The 22,064-nt window shown below is 44.4% G+C and overlaps 1 protein-coding gene across 2 annotated transcripts in view; it reads left to right on the top strand.

Annotated features, from left to right (window-relative positions):
• Nucleotides 1-22,064, top strand: part of epha7 (eph receptor A7) — a 55,275-nt gene that overhangs the window by 15,343 nt on the left and 17,868 nt on the right. For both annotated transcript variants that reach the window (XM_067240994.1, XM_067240992.1), the window contains exons 4-5: nucleotides 922-1,077; nucleotides 5,829-6,164. In XM_067240994.1, the coding sequence (XP_067097095.1) occupies nucleotides 922-1,077; nucleotides 5,829-6,164 (492 nt within the window). The remainder of the gene's footprint in view (nucleotides 1-921; nucleotides 1,078-5,828; nucleotides 6,165-22,064) is intronic.

Genomic DNA, 22,064 nt, shown 5'->3' with positions numbered 1-22,064 from the left:
TAGATTCCATGCAGATTGGATAAGGAATCATGTGGCCTAGATTGCAGTTTTTCTATCAACTAAGCTTGGATTTCCACAAACACCAGGGCCCTGTGGATTATCTGACTTGGAAGTGTTGCGATGAAAAAAAGCCTAACCCAAAATAGACATTTCCCTATTCACTAATGCTGAAAAGTGAATTTGGATAATGCATGTGATTCACAAAGCCCCTCCTATGAATTGGCCTATTTGTTACAGTGGAATTTCTCTCAGATTAACATTGTCTTGATTATTGCTGGACGGAAGCTTGTGCATTTTCTTAACTTTCTAACATGAAGATTTGTTTGATAAAGTAATCCTACATTATTGTAGTTCCTGATGTGAACATATTTAATACACCAAATTGCAATTGATTCATTTTAAAACATAAGCTTACCCTCTTTCCCCCTTGAATATGTGCAAAGATATGCATTTATATAATATATTACTTTTAGTTTCTACAAAATGGAAGGTGAACATTTTCATTTCGTTTTCTATTACCTTGTCTGTAATCTTTTTGTTATCTTAACACTTGGCACAGTGCGCCTTTTTTAGGACATTTCCCTGAAGACACTTTTTATAAAAAAATAAAATCACTCATCTAGCGATCGTGGGACCCAACAGATTTCAATACAGCCCAGCTTCTACTCCCTAGTTAATTAGCCTCAGGTTTTTTACCTCTGTGAATGCTTTGGCACGACATTAGTGATGTGTTTTAAGCGTCTCAGTGAAGCCTGGTGAAGAAGCCTGAGGGGTGGGCTGTTCCACACCGTCCTCACGCAGGAACACAAGTGTAATGGTCTGTTTTATCATGCCCTCTTTTATAATGAGAATTCAAGTGTGAACCAAAACCTCTCTCTCTCCTTCTCTTTCTCTCCTCTCTCCCTCCATCTCTAACCCTAGCCTGTGGCCGCGGGTTCTACAAGTCGTCATCCCAGGACCTGCAGTGCTCCCGCTGCCCTGCACACAGCTTTAACGACCGGGAGGGCTCCGGGCGCTGCGACTGTGAGGACGGTTACTACCGGGCTCCCATCGACCCGCCGTCTGTAGCCTGTACCCGTAAGTACCGTGGCGTTCTGTAACCTGTACCCCGCTCCGCTCCGCCACACACACACACACACACTCTCACTCACTCACACACACACTCTCACACACACACACTCTCGTCCTGGAGATCTGTTCCTCTTCCGTTCCAGAGCCATGCTGCTGCCCAGCTTCACAATAAGTCTTTATAATTATGTTTGTGTGTGCCTGCGTGTCTGTGTGTGTGTGTGTGTGTGTGTGTGTGTGTGTGTGCGCCTGCATGTCTGTGTGTACGTTTCTCTACAGATTCGCTGGTAGCTAATGATCAGAGGAGCAATTTGCCATTTCCTGTCTCAAAGATTGCAATTACAGTCAGCGACAAACCAGGCAGCACCCTCTGTCTTCATGTGTCCTGGCCAATGTTGCAATTATGTGACATGCATTGATGACTTGTTTACACTGGCCAGGGGATTCATTTTAGAAGGCGGGGCTCATTTGCTCTTAAATCTGTTTCCAAACAGGTTCATTCGGGAGTGCCACCGGCTGTTTTTAGCACAGCCCCCACTTTAGCTACAGCAGCTTCCAGAGAGGGAAAGAGAGACAGAGAGAGAGCGAGAAAGAGAGAGTGGGGTATAAAGACAGTGAGAGGGGGGGGGGGAGGTAGAGAGAGAGGACACTAGGACAAAGAAATTAGACTTAAGCTAAAGTAACAGCTTTGGAGGCTGGTGCAAGCAAGGACTCTGCTAATAAGGGATCTGGAGAAACGGTTACTGTCTGACAGGCTGATTTATCAGGAGTAAATTAGCTTATCGTTCGCTTAAAACGTCTTACGGTCTCTTGGTTGAACTTGTGCCTAAATGTCTCTGTCTAATCTCCATTTACGAGTCAAACAAGGACAGAACACATTGTCTCTCTGAGCACTCGCCACTCAAAGTCAGCAACCGGAGGGAAAGTAACATTCCCACCATCACTGTAAAACCACTCAGATCATTTCATGAAAGACGAATCCATAAGTCTGTCCTTTTCAGCCCGGAGGTAGTTTTACTGTCTGGAGATGAAAACACTCTCTTTATTGCTCTGCAATTGCTTGTTACATTGACCAAGGGCAAACTGCAGGAGTTCTCCTGTAGAAGGAGAACCAAACATATACTTTTTGTTACTTTCTGTCAGTAGCATAACCAGAACTTACATTTTTGGGGGTCCCATCTTAAAATGAAGGGGCCACAAAAGAAATGACAAAATCAATCAACAATATATTTTTTTTTAAGCAATCAGACATAGCCTAGGCCCCCCCCGTGGCTACGAGTTACGTTACATAATCAGTGTGGTTGCAGTTCCACTGGTATTTTGTTGCATTTGTTTCCTGCTCACGATTACTGATATCAGACTGTCATCAACAATCTACAAATCACCTCATATTGGACTAAGTTGTTGTGACCAATGGTAATTCGATTTTTCTTAGTGGGGGGTTGAATTGGACTGGAACTGTATAGCAATTGAAAGTGAATTTATGCTGTTTGAGCAAATAGTTTGATTGGCAGATTTTTAAATGGAGTTTGTAAAGCTCCCATATCTTAGTCCTTAGACAAACAGTGAGACAGATCTCTGCTGTAGCAGGGATTATGCCTCTCAGCCTCCGATTGGGGAGAGAAAAGAGATAAAGTTGTAATGTGGACATTAGTACAGAGGTACGTAGCATGCTAGTGCTGATTGAAAACCAAGGGAGATGTTAGCAGATGCATTGTTGCACAAATGGCATGTCGAGGAGGGGGGAAGATAGGTTTTTTAATGTTGTATACAATATTTGCTCTCTCCTTTCTTATGCAAACCCATGAGATAATGAGGTATGTGTGGAGGGCTGGGAGCATTTTTCCAGAAGCGAAGAGAAGACGAGAGACGTTGACAGGTCCGGGAGTGGGCATCAATCATGCGACAGCTGTGAGCAGTGCTGGCGCTAGCAGGGTCTGAAAAGGGCAGTTGTGAGCACCCCCTCTCCTAGCCCCCCGCTCCCCTCCCCCGCCCCACACTGGTCTGCTAAAATCTGCCACCTCAACAAGTTGACATCCCTCGAAGTGTCCATCCTGCCTGTAGTTGCTAGGGGACGGCCAGGGTGCAGAGGAACGCAGGGGGCCCTTCTCCTATCACAACCCCCTCCCCTGGCTGCCCCAACCCTGCCACCCCTCTACTCCCCCCACCCCTGGCTGCCCCAACCCTGCCACCCCTCTACTCCCCCCACCCCTGGCTGCCCCAACCCTGCCACCCCTCTACTCCCCCCACCCCTGGCTGCCCCAACCCTGCCACCCCTCTACTCCCCCCATCTCCTTCCGCATGGCTTGACTCCTACAGGTTTTTGCGGCATCCAGAATGTAAGGGTGGGGTTAAGGGTCATACCACACGTTTGTAGATTAGGGATTACCTCATGGGTGATTTGAATACCAGTCACCCCAGCCAGCCCTTTCCTCCCAGTCCTCCAATTAGTGAGCAGACTTCTAATAGGCCGTGTAAGGCTAGAACAGCCTAGAGCACCTCTCAGAGCAGATAAGCGCTGGATTCTTCTCTCCTAAGAGCGGATTTACTTAGGTCTTAGAGACAGGCTCAGCAGGATGACCTAAATAGAAGTCTAGCCCTCAAACTAAAGAGTTAGACGTGGCTCTTTTAATATGAAGTAATTGGTAAATCTGTTTGATTCAGAAGCGATCTTTTGGCCTGTATGGGTGATGTGGTGGCGATGAGGAGTGAGAATGTGCTGTCAGGGACAGTCATACAGCACGGAAATCACAGGTTCACTCAGTGTCTGGTAAAGTGAGCTGTATTACAGCATGCGAAGGAGGTGAAAGGACACACACACACAGCAGTGTTGGAGAGAAGCAAGTATGTGATTGAGACGTTTCAGACTGTGAGGGCTATGGAAGGCTAATCCGTGAAATGAAACTTCACTGGGAAGAGGGGTGAGAGGGGAAAACACGAAGAGATAAGACAGAACGAGAGAGGGAGAGTGAGAGACAGAAAGAGAGAGCGACAAGCCCTGGAGCTACGAGGTACAGCAGACAGACGATGTAGGCTGAGGTTGTGTCGCGTCTGTGAGCTGCAGGTGTGTGTGTGTGTGTGTGAGGGGGATTAGAACTGTGGATCCACCAGCACAGAAATAGAGACTCTTCCTCATGCAGAAAGACAGGCAGTGGAACAGCAAATAAAGTGTATTGCGGTATGACCAGGAGAGGAAGGCCACAGTGTACTGTAGCTAATCTCCAAAATAAAGAAAAAACAGGACAATGACGCAGGCCACATCTATCCAGGTTTCATTCTAATGTCATTTTCTCCTGCTGCTCATATCCGAGAAATCACTGCCTTGATCTCTGACACCTGAGACCCAAATGAGAGTGGGAGAGCAATATGAGATATTATCATTGGTAACCGTGGCCATGGAGAAGCAGGCAAAGCACCCCTTGAAGAGGAGTGTGTGTGTGTGTGTGTGTGTGTGTCTTTGTCCCAGGAGAGGATTAAGAGAGAGGGTTGAGTGTCAGTGACATGGCTGAGTCGCATCCCTCCTCTTCACCTACCACAGGTGGCTCTTTCATCTTCACAGAGCTCAACGTCTCTGCGGCATCTCCCTCGACAACCATGAATATGGATGCCTCCCCCTGACCCGCTCTTCCTAACGGGAGCAACGAGGGAAGCAACTAAGTGCTGTATTAATGAGTCAGAATGCTGTGATTGTAGTTTTTGGTCCATGCATATTTATTACCTATTTGTAAGCAAATGTGTCAAATTAAATGGGGCCGATGAGTCCCTTTCCAGGGTTTACTAGACGTAGCATTGAAATGGAAATGAAACGGCTTAGTTTTATTCTGTGAAAGAATGAAATGTGTTTTAACTGCGCTCCTAAACCAACATAAAGAGACCATCATCTATTCTGCATTAGGAGGAAATAAAACAAGCACTCGGTTTCTTTCACATTCAGTATATACACATCTGGGTCGTGAAAAACTGAGCCTAGCGATTGAATGATAGACGTAGCGATTTTATGAATCATTATTTTATGCAATGAATCATTATTTTACGCGATGAGTTCCACTCTGCAGCTATTCACAGTGAGCTGTTTGTGTTCCGTGTGGAGGTTTGGGACTTCATAGGGTGTGTGCTGGTTTTAGCTTCTGTGGTATTGCACATGGCAGCTATTGTGAAACAATAACTTTGATTTTAATCGCGCCAGTAAATTCTGTGAGGAGACACTTTCGTCAACCTTTTTTTTTCTTCCAAAAACATCAACTTTATTTGTACAGCCTCCTCGGTTCATTGAAAAAAAACCCAGTCACACTAGAGTATAATAGTTTTTTCGGAAGACAGAAAGAGAGCAAGTACCTTATATATCTGTCAGACAGTCTAAAATCACTTTTTCTCTATCCGTTTCAGAATGAGGAGACTTACAACAGAATAAATTGCTAACAAACCAACATGTCTTCCAAACGCGGGCCCAAAGTATTTAAATGTCTGAAGCAGTATTAATAGATCCCATAAATTGCTGCGCCGCGCAGACTCGACCATAACGACCTTGGCATCGCCTGGGTTCGACTCCTTCACAGCACACCTGAACTACTTTTTCAGGATCTGACTTCTATTATAATTGAGTGTCTGTGTTTGGCTCGGAGGGGTATAGAGTTGGCACGTCCCATGGCATTTCCAAAGAACGGTGAAAGCGCAGATCCAGTCAGTGCAACACGGTGGGTTGTCACTTTCCTTGGCACTCTGTTATTTAACTCTGGCTTCCTCCTTGTCCACCCTGACAGGACCTCCCTCGGCGCCACAGAACCTGGTCTACAACATCAACCAGACCACCGTCAGCCTGGAGTGGAGTCCACCAGCCGACACCGGGGGCCGTAACGACGTCACCTACAGGACTATGTGCCGGCGGTGCAGCTGGGAGCCGGAGGAGTGTGTCCCGTGCGGAGGCCACGTGGGGTACTCTCCCCAGCAGGCAGGATTAGTGGACACCTATGTGACGGTGATGGACCTCCTGGCACATGCCAACTACACCTTTGAGGTGGAGGCGGTCAACGGCGTCTCGGACCTCAGCCGTACGCAGCGTCTCTTCGCTGCCGTCAGCATCGCCACTAGTCAAGCAGGTAAGCAGGCTATAAAATGGCCTTGCATCAGTGGAAATACAGCTAGAGTCCCCCCCCCCCCCCCCATCATCTACTGCTCATAAACTCTTTTTTTATTACTTTTGTATGCTGGTGTGGGCTGGAATTGCTTTTATGAGTGTACATTTTCATCAAAATTTCCTTGGTCTTTTAATGTTTCCTAATACACAGTATGGGGAGAAAAAAATTCTGGATACAGTTTAGTGTTTAATGTTAATAATATTCTGCACTTTGTATAATATGTGGCTCATGGAGTATATGCAGTGCAGTTTAATATTGGGACGCCTCACATCTTAACTACTCTAATGATGCCACTTGGCCTTAATGATTGTAGGTTGATGTTATCCATAACATTTATATTTGGCACATTACACATCAATTTAATGTGCGTGTTGAGAGCTAAGGCTGCAAACATTATTAGTCAAGCCTTCCTGGCACGTGATGATGATAATGCTTTGAGAAGCAGTGCATGTCATTCACTCTCATAGGAGACTGTCATCCATCAGATGTTATATTTTGTGGTGGCACCCTCCTTAAAACTATTTTTTGATTCTTACTTTCCATGTACTCAAAAACCAAGATTGATCTTTCATACTTGGGCACCTATAAAACAGAGTTAGCTAACAGGCCGTACTGACTATGGTCCGTATAGCTGCTACTATTTTACTGTTGCTCAACAACGAAAACGGAGATGGCCAAAGTAGCACAAAGTCGCTAGACTAGTTAATAAATCTAGAACGAACTAAATGCTATAATTGGAAGCTATTTCAGTTCACCAGTAGCAACGTTGAGTCTATAGGTTCCGATTGGACTCCCTTTCTATTCTATAACTGTACACTGCCTGGGGCTTCCTCTAACAACCAGCTGAACAGCGTAGCACATGCCTTCAGAAAGAACAATAAGCAAACAAGTAATTTAGAGAAAGTAATATCAATACAACCTTGCCAAAGGAGCCAATAGGTTAGACAGAGAGGCTGCTAGCCAGCTGAGGACACCTCGGCTAACGGATGATGTATGTTGGATGACACGATTCGTGACAGAGACATACGCTGGAATGTGCCGAGGGTGGCCTCATCAAGGACACAAGGACGTAGAGAGGAAAAAAACAATTAACACATGCTCTCTCGGAGCGACTTATAATTACACGTGGCATGTTGACAATAGACAATTGCTATGTTAACCCTGCGGAATATTTAGCCGCCAGCAATTGTGAAATAGAGGAAGGTGTTCCCCGGGATAATGGAAAGACAACGTTTCAGTCTCGCTGAAAGATTTGCTACTCGAAGTTCACATTAAGCAGCCTTTCTTTTTTTTTTTTTTTTACATTCCTTTTTTTTGCTGATATCTGAACTTCCATATTGTCACGTTATAGAAAAGCAACTATTGATGAATTTCACTATCATTGAGATTACTCTTTGGTACGAATGCCAACACATAGTTGATGAGGTCTTCATTTCAGTAAAGAACCCCAGACTAGGTTTTTGCACACACCGCACCGCAGACAAGAACCTCGATATGTAAGGGCCTTTCTCATTGGTCACGTGTTTCTGTGTGTCCCTCTCTCCTTCGGCCGTTAGGGAATGCTTGAGTGCTTTGTAATTGGAACGTTGGCGTGGCCTAAAACAATGGGTCTTTCCTGTGCAAGTATGCAGGTCCGCTCGTTAAAGAATGACTGCATTATTAAACCCTTTACGGCTCATCATCCAGAATTGATTAACCTTTCCTGGGATGGAGGAAGGAACCATAGCTCAGAACAGTCTTAAAGAGAGGAGAGACCCTCTTCCCAGCACCTCTATGCTCCTGCATGATAATCAGTCTGTGCGTAGGAACCGGGGCTGTGGGGAGACGAACATGCAGGATGCAGATGGTGACCCATCTGATGAAGAATTCATCCCCCCTCTCCTTCCCTAATTATACCAAAGGAAACGTCTGGAGTAGGGCTAAGTCTGTACCTGGTTTTAAGTGCTTAATGTTCCTTGAAACCTAATTACCTCTCAGCTCTGTCTTAAATGAGTTTAAATAGCAACTGTTGGAATCCACAGTGTTCCTTTTTGCTAGATTTTTTTGTTCCCTCCCCCTCACCACCGCAGGTGAGGGGAAATTTGTCATCTTGATGATTTGAGTTTCTTGTTCAGCTAGACTTCCTTGGGAAGTTAGACGGGGAGCGTTTCAATCACTGCTCTATTGTCAGTTGACAAGTCTACAATGCCACCCTCCTAGGTGCCCTGCTTTAGCTCTGACGCAGCACGCTTGTAAACAAGGCCTTTTGTTGCTACTGAGTGGGAACGCTTCGTGGAACGAGAATTAATATTAATTCAAGAGTTTTCAAATCTCTGGGCCAGAAAATCCACTGTGAAGAACGGGACAGAAATAAGATTGAAATTGGTAGAGAGAGAGAGAGAGAGAAGGGTAAGCTGTGGAAATTGATTTTAATGCAGACTGTTTGTGTTAGCCAGGAGCACAGAACAGGTTGCATCATAATGGTTACCGCCATAATCGTTGCGCTGTGCTCAAAGGCCCTCTGATACCTTAGGCATTAGTTCGATTAGAATATAGATATTCACTCATTCATATCGTAGTTCAAGGTACTATTATAAATAACCTTGATGAATTGCATTTAGAAATGGAGTTCTGCATTTTGGCAATTTTTGGGGGCAAGACTGTGCTGTTAATAGCTGAGGAAGACATGATAACTTGTTGAAGTACAGTTTTGTCTCTCAGAAGGACTATCATCAGAAGTTACAGATCAATGAGTGGAGATAAAAAGAGGTCTCCATCTGGCTCCTCTTGTTTGGTGTTCCATTGGGTCTATTGTTGTGTAAGTCACTATACTTAAAAGGAGATTGGAGCCCCTTCTTGTAGAAACCTATTTAAACATTCAAAGGGAACAACAGGCGATTCCCTTTGCAACCATTTTCCTCTGTGAAAAAATGCATTCTTGCACGCATGAATGTAAGCTAAGCATTTCACTTTGATCTGAAAAGCTTCGCTGCCCTAGCTTTGCGTGAGAAGCAAATATCCCCCTTCCAACAATGTTGCCTGGCTGCTAAATGCATGCCTTCCTGACGCTGTGCTGTCAGTCATCTTCGACACAGAGGATGAGGATCTGTTTTGATGGCTATTCGGTCGTCCCTTAAATAAGCATTTATGTACAGTAAGCGTTGAAGAAAGAGATCACTGAGTGTTCGGGCTAGCTGATAGCCTTTGACCCAGAGGTAATCTAAATGGTCACTTTATTGACACTTGATTATCACAAAATGGTGGCTGTTCAATACATCTGTGAGATTAACACTTTTGGGAACAATAATGCCATTGATGGATTCCTTTTACACCCCAATCTGTCATGGTGGCCTAAACAGAATGGATTGATTGATTCCAAGGAGTCCCCACTGACCAGTGCCATGCGGTGTGATTTTCTAGTTAAGCAGATCCTCCTTTGTAGCATTTGTCAGTGGTTTTACGTTACCTGAGAGTCCAGTCTTTTCTCTCTCGTTTTTTTCTCAGACTCCACACACAGTAATTTGATGAGAGCTGGGCAAAGCAGTGAGATTCAACAGCTGCAATAAAACGGTGGTGGTCTCAGAGCACAAGCTCTCAACACTTAACCTGTAGCTTTCTGTAAATGCCTCCTGATTTGTCTGTCACCCAATCCGTCAGCAATGAATAATTTTCATGGAAGGTGCACTTTAATTACTTTCCCATTTAAATGGCATTATCGTGGCCTATCTAGGTAATTAATCTCCCCAAGTATCCTGTTTCAGCCTTTTATTGCTGGCAGACGAGCCCCTTAAATCCCCCTGAATCTGCTGTGCTTGAATGAGCCCTCTCTCACACAAGTCCCTGTTCCTGCTTTCCCCTTGAGCTGTTCCCCAGCACAGCCGTTGGACAGACAGTGGCAAAGGGTCTTTCTCTGGGAACACTGGAGTTTAAGCGCTTCACGCTCTCTGTCAGAATGACAGTCTGATTCTCTGTCTTGGGGAAGTGTACTCTCTCACACAGACACACACGATTATGCACACACACACACACACACACACTCATTTCTAGACTTGTCTTGGAAAGTGGTGAAACCGACAAAATGCTAATTTAGATGTTTGACAAATCAGTGACCCTCTTGTCAGTGTGAAGTAAATCTGTCAATCTCTCAATACGAGTGTATTATTGTTATGCGTGAAGTTATGTGTTAACATTTGTAGAAAATGAAATCATTTGATACGTGTGGTGAAAACAACTGAAAAAATTGCAACTTTTTAAAGATCATGGTGTTTTTGCTCAGCTGGGAATCTGTTGAAGTTAAAAGGGTATGCTGATTCTCATTCAGTTTCATCTTCTCTGTGTCTCCCAGATGTAGAGATGGAGATCGCTTTAATTATTTAGACTCCTGTGAAGTAGCAAACTGAGTTTGAGGCAAAGTTTTTTTCCCCAATCAATCTGTTGTTTACCTTTGCAACATAGCAACTCAATCTATTGTGAAACATTTTTTCTAATCCTTTCATGCCTACGTTCATGCCAGAGAGAGAAAAAATAGAACCTTGTAAAGGGTCAATACACTACCTCTCCTGCCTGCACACTGTTCTACAGGAAAGTGCCTTGTCAGAAAGATTATGAGCTCAACAAAATGAATGTCCTGATGAAGAGCAGATGTCTTCTTGAGAAATGTCATTGACGACCAAAATGGAAGTCTAATATATTTTCATTTCCAGTTTGCAGGACCCCTTTTAATGAGTTTCTTTGAATGGCAGGCACTAATTGAAGTAGTCAGTCCGGCAGAGTAGGATAAATAAAAGCATGACCTGAGAAGAAAGACACGGTAATGAAAATATATTTAGCTTTGATAAAAAAAAGGCCTCATGGCACATAATGGTTTCAGGTTCACAGACAATGCTTGCATTGTTTGCGAGGAATGGGTCTGCCAATGCAGTGCCTTGCTTTTAATGAGGCGCCACTTATTGTGTACCTCTTTATTTCGGAAATTGATTTTGCATAAGTATGAAACCCTTATCTATACGAATACAAAGTGATTACCATATGAGATACATATTTATTAGTGAATAGTTGTATGCCTCAACGATAGCCATTGGCTGCTTAGCCATTTTCAACATAGGTAGGCCTACGTCTAAGAATTCCTTTTGGCAGTCTTCCTTCAGAACATTTACATTTCACATTTAGTCATTTAGCAGACGCTGTTATCCAGAGCGACTTACAGTAAGTACAGGGACATTCCCCTGAGGCAAGTAGGTTGAAGTGCCTTGCCCAAGGACACAACGTCATTTGGCACAGCCGAGAATCGAACTGGCAACCGTCTAATTACTAGCCCAATTCCCTAACCGCTCAGCCACCTGACTCTCAGAAGAGCCATTCTGCCTCTCAAACGGTGAGTAGAGAGTAGAGCGAACTGGTATGCAGAGAATGTTTTTTTTACTGACTTTAAATAGAGTGTTCCAAATATTTACAATGGTCCCCACAGCTCAAGTTATTTTTACAAAACGATAGCTAGCTAACTTAGTTATCTGCTGGGCTAAGTTACCTAGCATTTAGGGTTGGCAACTTCCTCAAACCCAAATGAGGGACACTTTCTTCCAGGTGTTTGTCATGACGTTTTTGTCGATCTGAAAATATCCGATTGGAATGTTCGAATCACATCTATGCGACGTTACGCTGTGGTGCCTACTTTCGAACGCTCACATGTGGCGCTCCTCGTTAAGGAGTAGCGTCACACATGTGATCGTTCGAAAGCGGGCCCCACAGAGTAACGTCGCATAGATGTGATTCGAACATATTCCCCAAAACACTCACACTATGTCTCTCTCTGGCAAACCCTCCCGCACCCACAGAAGCGTGCACCTGTGCCTCCCAGACGCTGTTTATATGGCACATATGCTTCTCCATGTTACATAGCTCAGCTGGGAGGGTCCCTGGCAGGTTGTAGCGTGAGCATTCAAGTGTTTCATTTCCTGTCGAAGGAGTTAAAGGACTTTTGCAATAAAACCTAAAAAGTGATGCATGTAATAGGTGCCCCATAGTGGCAAAGTCTCCTACTGGACGCTAAAAAACAACATTGCCAAAGCTTCGAGCTAACCTGATTCTGAGACCTTGATCGCTTGTCTCTGTAACCGAGGGTATTTTCCCAGCCTAGTTCAGGCTGTGGAAGGACAGCCTAGAGACCAGGTTGTTTTTCCATGGTGTGACAGGTAACATTCCATCTGTCACACTGAAAAACAGGACTGTCAGCCCAAGTCATTCGATTTTTGCAGCATAGTTCGGCTTGTCACCACAACTACTATACAATTTTATTTAGACAATTGTGTGTTGAACATGACCCGAAACATGATTGCAAGTAAACAACTTGTTATTTTTCAGATTTTTTTTCCCACACTCTCTCTCCTTTCAATTCATTCCTATGGAGAATTGCAAATTGTCTTATGGGGAAACAATTGGCAGAACTTTTTTGTTGTTTTATTTCTGTACCAGAGACTTTTTTCAGGTCTGTAAGGATTGCTCAATCGTGTTTTGTGAGATAAAAGAATAGAGGGGAGATTGACAGGTCGTTTTTTTCCATTATTCCATTGTCTCATCAGCATACTGTCTCCTGCAGTGAGGGGAACTAATTATGTCTTCAACCCCCAGCTTCACCCCCTCTATTCAGATCATCACACTTGGAAATCATAATGAGTTTGAGTCAGACCACGTCAGCTTGGAGAAGAAAAATCCAAAATGCCCCAAACTGCAGTAGCCACCTCCTGAAAAGGCTGCTAGTAATTATGGATGACCTTTTGACCATCGTAGCTGTCGCCTCAAAGCCTTGCGGTCTGACCATGGCTCGGTTTCGTCTTGCAAACCTGCTAATGTCCTCAGCTGTGCTCCTCACCTCCCTCCTGTACGCCAATCTGTACCACCACCCTTTTTATCAAAGCTGTGGGGATATATGACAGCCATCTGCTGGTCTGCTTTTAATGATTTGGTATAAAACAACAGTAAAATGTTATTGCGCCCCGAAGGAGAGGGGCAGAACACTGGGATAGGTTCTGTAGCAGATGGGTGCCACATCTGGGCTGGGGAAGGGATGGTGTGACTGGGAGATGTGGCCATGGTTCTTCAAACACCTCTCACTTCCTTGTCTCGTTGCCCAGGCGACCCTTCAGAAAAGGGGGATTGGGGGGTCACTGCTGTGGTCCTTGTTTGGCTTTTTTCGGGTGTCCTTGGACACTAAAATAAGTTGATTTTAGGCACATGCAGCATTAATTGCCTGGGTAACCTTGTGCTTCAGTAGTTGCAGTCATTTGAAACTTTTTATTATTTGGTTGTAGCCTACTAGACTCAGTTGGCGATGAATTATGTTTTTTGTTGTACATCGTTCATTATTTTCTGCTACAATGAGTTATTTTTGAGTGTCTTATGTGACACTTAGGCTGACTACAACTTTTAGTTTGGTTTTAAATTATATTTTTTTCCAGAGTCTTGGTGGTGTTGTTGGAAATGTGCCCTTAGAGAATACGTACACATTCTATTTAAGTGAAACTTGGGAGAGCAAATATCCCCAGAGACTGAAATAATTAAATTCATTGATTCCTCCCAATCCTCTCTGTCGCACGAGTGAGTTACCGTAGGATACTGCCAAAATTACAGTTACACTTTGCTGAAAGACCACTAAACTTGACAAGTTCTCAGTTATGGGATACGGCTCTGGATTATCAGGAAGGCTGGGAGATATTCAGTCAAGTATTCAGGATTCATTGGATATATAAGCTTGCAATGCAAGCTATTATACATTTATTCAGATTTGGCCTTCCTAGTGTTCCCCTTGCTAGACTTTCAGCATTATGTAGTAACCGGGCTTGATTTAGACAAGAGGACACAGGTTTTCCAGACTGTCATCGAGGTTCTAGTTAGTTTGTTACCTCAAGCTTACTGAAGGTAGCTTGTTTTAAATTGTGTGAACATTCCTGTTATTTACATGATAATAAGACAACATCTTCCAATTAACTGGCGACAAAGTGGATTTGGTTTAGCTAAGAAAACACATCGTGCGACACAAAGAGAGGTAAAAGCCGCTGTCTGTCATTGTGAACTGAGTAATTGGGATGTGGTTTGGGACGGGTTCTACACCATGAAAGCAAACGATTGTCCAGGCCTCCCACTTAGTGTTAAGCTTCTCCCTGACTGTCTAACATGGAAAAATCACCAATTACTGTAATGGCTAAGCCTTTGGCCAATACACAAAAGCTTAAAAAAGTGACACCTGGCCTATCTTTATCAACATGTTTTACTTGATCTCTCAATTGAGAGGCTTGCTCCCACTAAATCCTCTGTATGCAGAAATTGTAAGCTGCCTTCTTAGCCCAATTTCTGTTGGATTTGTTATCCTTTTTGGTGATTGTCAAGAGATTGTGTCGTCTATTTAAAGGTTTGTGTGTGTGCGTGTGTGATTCCTTCATTGCTGGTGGTCCTGTTGGTGTAGAATATCTCTCTCCCACTCTGTCATTGTGGCTTCTCTCTCTAGGGCACTGCATCCATACTGGATCTGCATGGCCCAACAAGGTAGTTAGATACGGAATTAAATGAATGGACAGACCATTCAATTGATAAACAAAGAACATGCTGGGACAGCTTTTTAATTGTGCAGTTTGATTAATGGCAGTTGTGTTAGGCCAGACATTTTAAGAGACAACACAAAAGTCATTCAGGACATTGACTACTGATTAGTTTGGTGTGGAGGCAGAGAATTTATTTGACCCAGGCACATTTTCAATTGTATTAGATTAGCCAACGTCCCTTTCTCCTCCTTTTACAGGAATGTTTTCCAGAACCTTATTTTCACTATACCTGCTTTTCATTTGAGAAAAGAAAAATGCAATTCAGAAGAGTTTTTTATTTTTAAGAAAAGATGGAGCATTTGTGCCTGACTGAACTCCAAACTTTAATCAGCCTGCCGACTTCAAAGAGCCTGACTGCCTTTCTTATTCCACCCTCACATTTCAATACTTTCCACAGGCTCTGTTCGTTCCATGCACAGAGAGATGATTCATCGTTCATTTTGTCCTGTGCTGAGTTTTATTGAACCGTTTCCTTAGTTTGTCATTTTCAAAAACTTGCAGTAACCTCACCACAACGCCATGGGACGTCTTGCTTTGAACCCAAAAGAGAAATTATTATTCTCTTAATGGAGCAATTAGAAAGAAGTACCGTCCGTGATTCTCTAATGACAAGGCATGTTTCCTTATCATAGATTTATTGCACATTATTGAACTGCTGTGATACTTCCAAAAGATTATTGCTGGGCATGTCTTCACACAAGCTTTGACTTTGAAATATTTTTTTAATAAATTACCTTAATGGTTGTCTGTCCCTCACGTTTAGTCAATCCCTCATATATCTATACATAAGTTTATACAAGTCTCTATATTGTATTGATAAGATTCATCAAGCTCACTTCTGGGTTAGTCTAATTGCATACTGTTTCAATATAAACATTAACGAAGTAAACTCCTGAAGAAAGAAGGTGATTCTCCAAATATCATGGTTCCCCCTACTGATATCATGTCAGGATACTTTAACATTCTAATTATTACAAGTAATATTTTTTCATTGCCAAGGTCCTTTAGAAAGTTGTTAACTTTTTTATTACCTGATAAATCATAAAAACTGTAGGCAGCTGAATTTAATTTCAAGGTATAATTACCATGAAATAATATTACAGGTATAATTTATAATGATAGGTACACCGTGTTCAGTCACTAAGTGTAAAATGTGAGGTCTTACCACACATGTATTCATGTTCCCCACTATGAAATTAAGATTGGATCTTGATGCCAAGGAATGTTTAATTCACAACAATAATTTAATTCACTCCGGAAGCTTTAAACGGATAGTTTGTATTCCCCTCACAAAACTGACTGTTCAAAAACCTAGACCAGTCTCAGAGTAAATGTAACCAGAAGCTCTTGGTGTGGTGCTAAACTCATTTCAACAACAAACAGCTAATCTTAAGCACCACAGCTGTTCTACTTCCTGGGTGAGAGGTCACAAAGCTGTGGGCAGTACAGCTTAGCCAGTACTCCAACAGCTGAGAGGAGGGACCAACAAGAGAACCCACTCTCATTTCTGTGAGTCTCACCCTGTCATTCAAACAACACCGTTGACGAGGAGAAGGGACTGCTTTCTAGGTAAACAGAGCCTGCCTTTCTGCCCAGCAGATATTACAGTGGCGGTGGGCACTTTGCCTAGGAGAGAAGTCGATTTCTGCCCAGCGATTATGGTCCTTCACAGGCCTGGTGGAGTGGGAGGGACACATACAAAGGACCCTCTGGCTTTGTCTTGGCAGGGCAGGGCAGACTCTGCTGCTCTGGGTTCGGCTGGACACCTGAGAGAGGTCTTTGTTTCAGCAGGTAGCACATCACTCGGCACAGGGAGGGCTGCGGCCATTTGAAATCAGCAACTTCTTCCTACTGGGGAGTCTAGGGGGGGTTTGGGGGCGGGGGAGGGGGGGTTTGGGGCAGGGGGGGGGGGGGGGAAGAGAGAAAGCTGCATTTGTTTGACTCTGGGAATATTCCAGCTATTCTCTTGCTGTTTTGCCTAATGTCCAACCATGTGTGGATAGTGTGTAAGACTCCAATGAGTTTTAGCACCGCAAACAGCCTCTACCTGACACGTTATAATAAATCATTGTTACAGTTTTGATCAGAACAGATTGGTACAAGCAAGGAGTTGTGGCAAACCAACTCTAAAATAGTCTGAAAAGCGTGTGATATAATCTTTTATCCAGTGATATCAGAAACCCCCAAAGAGTCATTGAGTTTCTCTTTGCATGCACACTAGTCATTAATCACAATCAGTTACTGTTTCCGTAGGCTAATAAAACACAGAAGTACTAGATTTGGCTGGGTGGTCTGTCATTTAAAGGATCAACGCGTTCTTCTACTGTAGATGAACCATCAATAGTACGTGAGTCTATAATAGCGTATTCACTACAAGCTACACGTCCTCGGACTGTGTTTCGTGCCATGTTAAGCCAGTCAAGAGGCACGCCCAATCACTGTGAGCCAGTCAAGAGGCACGCCCAATCACTGTGAGCGAACATGTCTCGTTTCCGTCATGCCCTGTCATTTTGTTGTTGACTGAACGGGAAGAAGACATCAAGCAACCCCCACATCAGACAGATGAGTGAGCGAGTAGCTCACCGGCGATGACAGACGCAAAAAGACTCCAGACAGAGTGACTAAGAAGACTTTGCACAAATCTCTTTCTCCAGCCGTCTGCCCCAGCGCAGCACAGCTGGCCCAGGCATAGTGTCTGAGGGCAGGGTTAGTCATCATGGCCGGCACTGCTGCTGCAACACGGGTCTTCCCTGTGATTACTGGCTGCTGCCGGCTGGGCTGGTGGGCGTGCCAGCTCTGTCCCTAATCGCCAGCCACAGTAACTCCGCTAATGCACTCTGCATCCAGGACAGGCCTCAGCCAGCCTGATGTTGTTTTCGCATGGACAGGCACGTTCGGCTGTCACTGCAGTGTGAGTTATGTCTGGCTCTACGCCCACTCTGACAGGTTCCAGCTTCCCCATGTAAGGTCATTATCTCCTGGGCGCGAGACGCTGTTTTCGCGTGGTGGGGATGGAGGTGCCATTGATCGCGTTGCAAAACACGGAGGCGGAGTGAGGTGTTGCTAGGCGTTGCTAGGTGGAGTTGTTTCTCTGGCTTTTATTGGATGTGATTTACCGGCACATATGAACGAGCTGAAGCACATCTTATAACCGAGACTGTGACTTTGACCTGTGATCTTGAAAACCAAGATCACCTCTACCATAACAAGCTGCCGCACAACCAGGCAGGGCAGGAACCCCCAAGACAGTGTTATACACTACAGTCCTGTTACATTTTCCTTGTGCGTATTCGATCTGGCCATCTATCTTTTCTTTTCATTTGGTCTGTGCTACCACCTGTGTTCAAGTGTTTGTTGAACTGAACCAGGCCCACTCATCCTTCACTTTTGCTGTGAAGCCAATCTGTCTAGAAGGGACCACGTCCACACTATCGCAGATGTGGTCCACTCACACACACACACACACACACACACAAACACACACACTGGTCCACTCACAGCGGATGATTTCCAGTCTGCCTGCCAAATGAAATAACAAAACACAGGTCTGATGTTCAAATAAGCTAGGGTGGAATGTGCTGCTCTGGCCTCACATGATGGTATATTGGATGTGTTGACAGACTCAGGTACTCAGAAACCGAGGTGATGGTGATGCATTTGTTTTCCACACGCCCCCCCCCCCCAGCCCCCGCCCCCCCACAGACGTCCACAATGTTGTGTTGAGAGGTTATTCTGCTTGCTGTGGAGTGATGGTCTGGCTTCGGACTGTACTCCACAGGTATGGGCCTGAGCTTCGCAGAGCTGCCGGCTTGGCCTAGATCTGCTGGCAATCAGCAGAGTGTGTCCGCACCAGTCTGCCTGGTGCTGCTTACAGACGGCTAGAGGGACTCTGGATGGGATTTCACTGGGATGGATGCTGTCCAAGATTGTGATTAAAGAGCATATGAGCTCTGATTAATATGATCATCTTCGTGATGACAGAGGTATTTTCTATAATAAATGGATGTTTATGATGCCAACCCCTGGTGATCATCGCGTGCCCCTTATTCAGTAAAATGGGGGTGGGGGTTTAATTTGAAATTTTAATATTCCTCGTGCCTGCTGCCAAACCTAAGATTTATTCACTGCTGATAAGGAGATGAGAGTGCAGGCAGGAAGAGCTGCCACTGTGGGAAGACACAGATAAGTGGCCATGATGCCAAAAACCTCGAAATAATAGCATTGCCTAGGGATCCTGACCTGAGCAGCCACATCAGTCCACAGCACACTGCATTTCGTGAATTATCTCACATTTCAATCCCCGCATGGCTCAGATGTCCAATCAAGGCTTTCGATGTGAGTGCAGGGGCCCCGAGGCTGTGCTTTGACATTTAATAGAAGGGGGGGGAGGTGGTGGGACTTTTGGCTGGCTGGTTAGCAGCTCCTGTAAAGACCGACAGTCGCAAAGCTACTTTCGGTTTGTGCCGTAATCGACTTTGCGCCTTTTCGCTCCCAAGCCTTTTGTTTTATTAAGATAAATGATAAAGGCCCTGTGTATGCAGACGCACGGCTCTGCTTAGCCTGCTCACATGTTCCAAAAGACAGGCCTCGCAGCTGCTCCTTCCAGAAAGGTCACTGGAGCAGGGATGAGGCAAAGCCAAGCGTCTACATTACTGCATCTCCCAGGGCTTTCATTTCTCATCTGTGCTGCATCTGTTGTGCCAGAGCCTGTTCCTGGTGACATTCAGTGTGCTGAGCAGCAGTTAGATATCATCATTATAATACGTCTAACCAGAAGAGAAGGATTTAGACAAGTATGGAATTATTCTTGTGGCTTCATCAGGCGGTCTCGGACGTGAGTTCTGTGGATCTCAGGAAATTCTGCAATTAGTTGATGAGGATATTGGACTGTACATCTTCCAGCAAAGCAGTTCTGAAGGATTTCCTCTGATGAAGTGAGCTCAGATGGAAAGTAGCCGCCTTTGAAAAAATGGAAATTTATTTACAAAGCCTCTCCTCGGTTTGTGACCTTGTCAGTTATTTCCGGAAACCTCCCTAGTTTTTACGTTCTTCGTTCTCACATGTCGGCCTGCTGTTTGTTGTCGGTATAATTTTGATTGCCAACATAAGTCAACAAAACCTCTTAATTTGGCAGTAACATATTGCATTCAGTAGGGCTCTGTATTCCACGATGGGAGCAACAATGGATCTCATTGGAATACCAGGATGTTTTTTGGGGTAATCGTGTTTCTAGGTTTGCGTGTGAAATAAAAACCTTCAAGATTAGAGGTTGAGTTCAGGGTCTTGCCGGGTTTTGTTTATTTTTATACATGTACGTCCCCGAACCTGCTCTATCTCCTAGTACTGCTAGTTTATGTACCCTTAGTATAGTTAGTCCACATATTTTAATTTTAGGTATATGTTTATTGTATGCACCTTCTTGCCAAAGCAAATTCCTTGTCTGTGCAAACTTTCATGGCAAATAAATCCCTTTCTGATTCTGATTCTGATTCATTTACTGGCTACACTGCCCTTATATTCCATGAGCCCGTCTGATTAAATGATCCAATGTCTTAATGAAGAAATACTCACGTGGCCTTTGAAAACATATGACCTTAATCTCAATTATGCGCCGACATATTAAGGCAGAGCACAATTGTTGAACCGCAAGAACTCATTTATCAACCCCCCCTATTTAATGTCTCTATGCAGAAGATGATGACATTAGTTCCCTATTATACCGTGTGTGAGGTGATGATGTGGCTCAGAGGGATGGTAGGGGAGGTGTGAGATGATTCTATTCATGCCCCACACGGGGGGAGATGAATACCTAGGCGACCCCTGGTTCCTGTCCTCTCCAGGGAAGAAGGGTGTGTTCTGAGAGCTGATGATAGCCTGCCAACCGCTACCTAATTTGGTCACTGACACAAACCAGTCGAGTACTTCCTCCCATAAGTGGGGTCCTGCTGGCTAAACAATTATGCAACAAAGCTGACCAGTGATTTCTGCATCTGTTACGAAAGCTGATGTCGTTTTAAGATCATGACAGAATTCACAGCATGGGACTCCCATCACTGGGTAAAATGAACTCCCTGTCAGGCTGTGATGCCAGGGCAATCATGCACACTGCACATTCTGTGTGCACGTCAGTGTAGCATGAATATTAAAGGTGTCCGATGCAATCTCCCCCCACTGACCCATCTGCTGGGCTTTCAGCTCTGGGTTGCACAGCTTGGAACAAGGCTATACTTATGATGTTATGTGCGGATGACAGGCGACCTAAAATAATGGAATCTTCCCTGGACATGGAACTGATCGTGTCCACGCCAGGTTTACCGGCAGTTTAAACTCTGAAGAGAGAGTTTTTACACACTTTCATGACCACACCCCCACTGCATGATATCAGCCGCCAATTTCCACCGAAGACCGTTACACTTCAGAAAAGTTCTAAAGCAAAGTAAATTGAGTTTGATATCTCCCTGTTGATTCACAGAATACAAATGAATATGTGAGGGGGTGGTTTTTAAAAGGTCTTTGCGGGGGAAATAATGATGTGAAATTGTCATTTTGATGGCACAGTTTGGGCTGTCAGCGTTGAGGGGTAAGATATGTATTAATCAGCACTGGAGCTGTCAGGCTCTGGGTGGAACATGAAAAGCTCATCCTTGTTTCCTCCCCCTCCACCTCCCCTAAATCAGCCCTGGCTAATTGCTTTCAAATGGAGTCCCCTTTGACCTCGCTGCCTGCACACCAAAGGTGCCCCCAGCCTGGCATTGTTATGCAGGTAACGTTCTGTCCTCCACCAGTCCCTCACTAACTCTATTTTGAAGCACACCTTGTTCAAGGGTATTTTTACACGCCTTCATTTCAGTAAGCACTAGCGGTGAATTAGAATCATCGACATTGAAGTGAGGGATCCAGAGTGACTGAATTAGACGTGATCGCTTCAGCCACGACGCGTGGCTAAAATCCTCCCGATCTGCTTAATGACTGGGTAGAAAGAGAATGAAAATTGAAAAGTGATCAGTTTCAGACTGAGTGAGTGAGTGAGCCGTGAGTTTAGCTGTAGATGAAGGCTTGGGAAATTCTCCTTTTTACAAAGGACTCTTCACAGAAATGTCATCCATATGAAAGCTGAAGCCTTGATCCCTCCAAAAAAAAAATGAAAGCGTTACTTAATGGCCTGAACAATTTACGTCTGCGCTGGTCCATTTCTCCATCTCCCGTCCTGACTCTAAGCAGTGGTGACAAAGCTGTGAGCAGCATCGGCTGGGGACTGTGTGTGTGTGTGTGTGCTCCGTTACTGGCG

Source organism: Osmerus mordax, chromosome 8 (genome assembly GCF_038355195.1).
Source record: "Osmerus mordax isolate fOsmMor3 chromosome 8, fOsmMor3.pri, whole genome shotgun sequence".
Taxonomy (NCBI): domain Eukaryota; kingdom Metazoa; phylum Chordata; class Actinopteri; order Osmeriformes; family Osmeridae; genus Osmerus; species Osmerus mordax.
This window is presented reverse-complemented; position numbering and strand designations above follow the sequence as displayed.